Below are 3,835 nucleotides of genomic sequence, written 5' to 3'. Positions count from 1 at the left end.
ATGACCTGGACCGACCAATCACAATAAAGAGGAGGCAGGGTTTAGAACAGCAGCAGCAAGCAGAATGAACATGGAGCAGGCGGCCTGCCTCAGAGACACTGATCAACACACAGGCCCAGTCCCAAACAGCCCCGCCCCCCTGTTATCGTTGCTTCTCGTAAAATTTGCAACGGCAAAACAGCCGCGCGAGCACGCCGTCTATCGGTTGCCATGGTGACGACTGCTTCCAATTCTTCCGGTAGAGTGGCGAGGGTGTCCCACAGTTTGTCCATTTATTTCTACCCCCCCTTCATCAGAAGGCCTCCACAGCTGCCAGTGCAGCTTGATGTGGAGACACACTCAGTGGTGAAGTGTGGTGGGAGGGGCGGTTTGGGATTGGACCATAATGTCTGTCTGGCTGCTGCCTGAGCAAAGCTGGTAGTAGATGATGTCATGATGATGTCAGTGATGATGTCACTCCACCTGCGGTGTCAGCCTGCTGAGGGAGGGGTCAGCAAAGAAACAGCTCCTGACCTCAGGGTCAAAGGTCAGACTCCTGCTGGGGTCGAGGTCAAACAACCTCTGACTGCTGCTGGGCTGCAGACAGACAGGTAGAGAGACAGACAGGTAGAGAGACAGAGAGACAGACAGGTAGAGAGACAGAGAGAGAGACAGGTAGAGAGACAGAGAGAGAGACAGGTAGAGAGAGAGACAGGTAGAGAGACAGACAGGCAGAGAGACAGACAGGCAGAGAGACAGACAGGTAGAGAGACAGGTAGAGAGACAGACAGGTAGAGAGACAAAGAGACAGACAGGCAGCATTAAATATTATTATTATCTACATTCCTTGATATTCCAGTTTGTCTCTTTCTATTGATTTTCACTCTAATTGAACTTGTGTGAGCTGAACCCATCTCTCTTCACCTTCCTGTCTGTCTGCTCTGGGTCCTGGTCTGGGTCCAGGTCTGGATCCAGGTCTGGGTCCAGGACCTGGTTCTGGTCCTGGTGTGGATCCGGGTTCTTCCAGCGGAGGAACTCTCTGAAGGAGAACGGGTTCAGCTCTTCTGCCTCGGCCTCGTCATCTGGACAGAAACACAGACAACAACTCAGTTACTACGGCAACATGTAGTACAGAGTGACATCATCACTGCTCCTGAACGCCTCATCTAGTGCAGAGTGACATCATCACTGCTCCTGAACGCCTCATCTAGTGCAGAATGACATCATCACTGCTCCTGAACGCCTCATCTCAGCTGCTCACACTCTCCCAGCCTGCCTGACAGAACCTGAAGGCAGCAGCAGCTCAGCATGGCTTCAGGCAGGACACCAGTCACATGACCACCGCTCTACATGTCCACCAATCACATCCCACCACCAGCCGCTCTGTTAACCAGCTGCTCCAGCTCACTCATCGTGTTCCTGCCTGCTGTCTTCGTCTCCTCCTCCTCCTCCTCCTCCTCCCCCCAGCTTCCTTCCTCCTCCACCTCCTCCCTCCTCCTCTTCCTCTCCTCCTCTTCCTCCCTCTTGCTTCCTTCCTCCTCCTGGATCATCGTGGACCTGGATCCAGATCAGCTGGATGTCTGTCCCCCCCACCCCCAGGGTACCAACAGGTCACTGACAGTAACAAGCCTCCACCTCTCTGTGTGTGATCAGCTCAGGTTAGTTGCAGCAGAAACTTTATTACAAACCAACAGACAGTTTGACCATCCAGAGCATGTAGAGATCTGATCTGATCTGAGTATTAGAGTTAGACTGAGTTTAAATTCTGACTCACCGTCTGTGATGATGAGAGTTTTAGCAGAACTCTTCTGTTTGGACATGATGCTGCAGAGAGAGAGAGAGAGAGAGAGAGAGTGAGAGAGAGAGAGATGATCTGGGGGTTCAGTCCCTCCAGCAGCAGTTAGCATTAGCCGCAGAGCTAACAGTATGACTATCAGAGCTGCGGGTTAATAATCCATAACGTCACATGTTCTCCAGTTCTCCGGTTCTCCCAGGAACATTCAGGTGTTTTCTCCTCTGCTAACGGAACAAACCCGGAAACACACCAGGGGTCCATTCCAGAAAGCAGGTTCAACAAACTCTGAGTCTAACCCTGAACTCTGAGCTGATTAACCCCGAGATAGGAAACTCAGGGGCGAATTCACAAAGAATGGATTGCGGCCGCTAATAGCACCATGAATTGCGCATCATTTGCACCCGCTATTTGCTCCGTCTCAAGGACCGATTCACAAAAGATATTGCGCTAATGATATGCCAGCGCAAACACGCCCATAACCTGTTGCAGCTGAGCGCAATTTGCCCCTGTTTTGCGTCTGATCGCAATTTGCCCCTGTTTTGCGTCTGACTGCAATTATCAATATGGCAAAGTATAAATGTTGGCTTTGCGCCAAAAACACAGTAGGCAGGACAATGGCAGAGAGAAAGAGAAAACTTAAATTTTCAGACTGCCAGCTGCAAGTCCTGACGGATGAGGTGCAGAGGCATTCCTCAAAACTCCAGGCAAGAAATTTAACCGGGACTGCGAGAAACCATATTTGGGATTTAATATCCCAGTCTGTCAGTGCTGTTGGTGTTTCCAAACGCACCTTCAGACTGCAAAAGAAGATGGCATGATTTGAAGCGGAGAACAAAGGAGAATGTAGGGGAGCTTTATTCATTTATTTTTCATGACACAATTGCATCCTGTCACAGCATCCTTTGTTTGTCATTGCATCTCACTGCATCCCAAAATAAACTAGAAGGGCACTGGCGAGCGCAGACCTCCGCCAAGGCCAATCCAGTCTTCTATGATATGCAAATGTAAAAGCGCAACCAATATACGGATCCGCTCCAAAATTGAATGGGTTCTTCCTTGGCCCATGCTACACCCTTCCACGAAGTTTCATGAAAATCGGGCCAGTAGTTTTTCCGTAATCCTGCTGACAGACAGACAAACACACACACAAACGAACTGCACTGAAAACATAACCTCCTTGGCGGAGGTAATACTGTAAATGAGTTTGAGCGGGGCTGTCCATGGTGCTGAATCTTTAGGCCAAAATAAGGCCCACTGTGCTGACTAGTGAGATAAGTGAAAATATTTTCAGAGTGAGAAACTGAGTTGTATTGATTGTTTGGTTGTACTGATTTATTTGCTTTCGTTTGTGAAGCAATCTGTGTTAAAGTTCTATAGTAATAATAATAATAATGTCAAAATATTATTTACAGACTGTATTTACAGACAATCTTATTTTTTAGGTCACACAAAGGTGGAATTGTTGCAGAGACATTTGCAAGGTAAATTCAATTCAATTCTCAGTTAAATCAACAAGTGATAAAGTCTAGGCGTGACACCGCTTATAAATGCGCTTCAGTTACCACCAACTCTCTGAAGACGCTAAAAATTTCACTCTAACTGCGTGTGGCAATTAGCGCCGACCTTTGTGAATTGGACTATTTTTGCAGTGAGGCTCATTTGCATAGAAAGGGGCCAATTTTGCGCCAAATGTATGCATATTACCTAATTTAAATACGTGCAAATAGCACAGGAGCACCGAGACGCTATTTGCGTGGCAGCGCAGTTAGCGGGGCATTTCACCCTTTGCGAGTGCTTTGTGAATTAGACGGTTTATTTTTGTCTTATTTGCACAGGTTTAGCGTCAGCAAAAGCCGCGCAATCCTTTTGTGAATTCGCCCCTCAGAGTTTTCACTAAACCCGCTTTCTGGAATACCACCCTGACTGCTGGGGCCGCACGTGATCGATCGCTCACTTCTCATTGGCTGGAACGTGGCTGCGACGTAAGAGGAAAAATAAAGTGCATTTTCTGATCCCGGTAAAATCCACACGTGTCCGAGATCAGCGGCCAAGTTTAGAGAA

The 3,835-nt window shown here is 48.2% G+C and overlaps 2 protein-coding genes across 3 annotated transcripts in view; both read right to left on the bottom strand.

The window, feature by feature from the left end:
- The window catches only part of LOC139916109 (uncharacterized), a 6,342-nt gene extending 4,516 nt beyond the window's left edge, over window positions 1–1,826 (bottom strand). The window contains exons 1-3 of the mRNA XM_078290064.1: window positions 1,754–1,826; window positions 904–1,061; window positions 463–576 (exon numbers count right to left, since the gene is read on the bottom strand). Of these exons, the coding sequence (XP_078146190.1) occupies window positions 463–576; window positions 904–1,061; window positions 1,754–1,799 (318 nt within the window). The 5' untranslated portion in view covers window positions 1,800–1,826. The remainder of the gene's footprint in view (window positions 1–462; window positions 577–903; window positions 1,062–1,753) is intronic.
- Window positions 1–3,835, bottom strand: part of cad (carbamoyl-phosphate synthetase 2, aspartate transcarbamylase, and dihydroorotase) — a 425,149-nt gene that overhangs the window by 104,074 nt on the left and 317,240 nt on the right. The window lies entirely within an intron of this gene.

Source organism: Centroberyx gerrardi, chromosome 18 (genome assembly GCF_048128805.1).
Source record: "Centroberyx gerrardi isolate f3 chromosome 18, fCenGer3.hap1.cur.20231027, whole genome shotgun sequence".
Classification (NCBI taxonomy): Eukaryota; Metazoa; Chordata; class Actinopteri; order Beryciformes; family Berycidae; genus Centroberyx; species Centroberyx gerrardi.
This window is presented reverse-complemented; position numbering and strand designations above follow the sequence as displayed.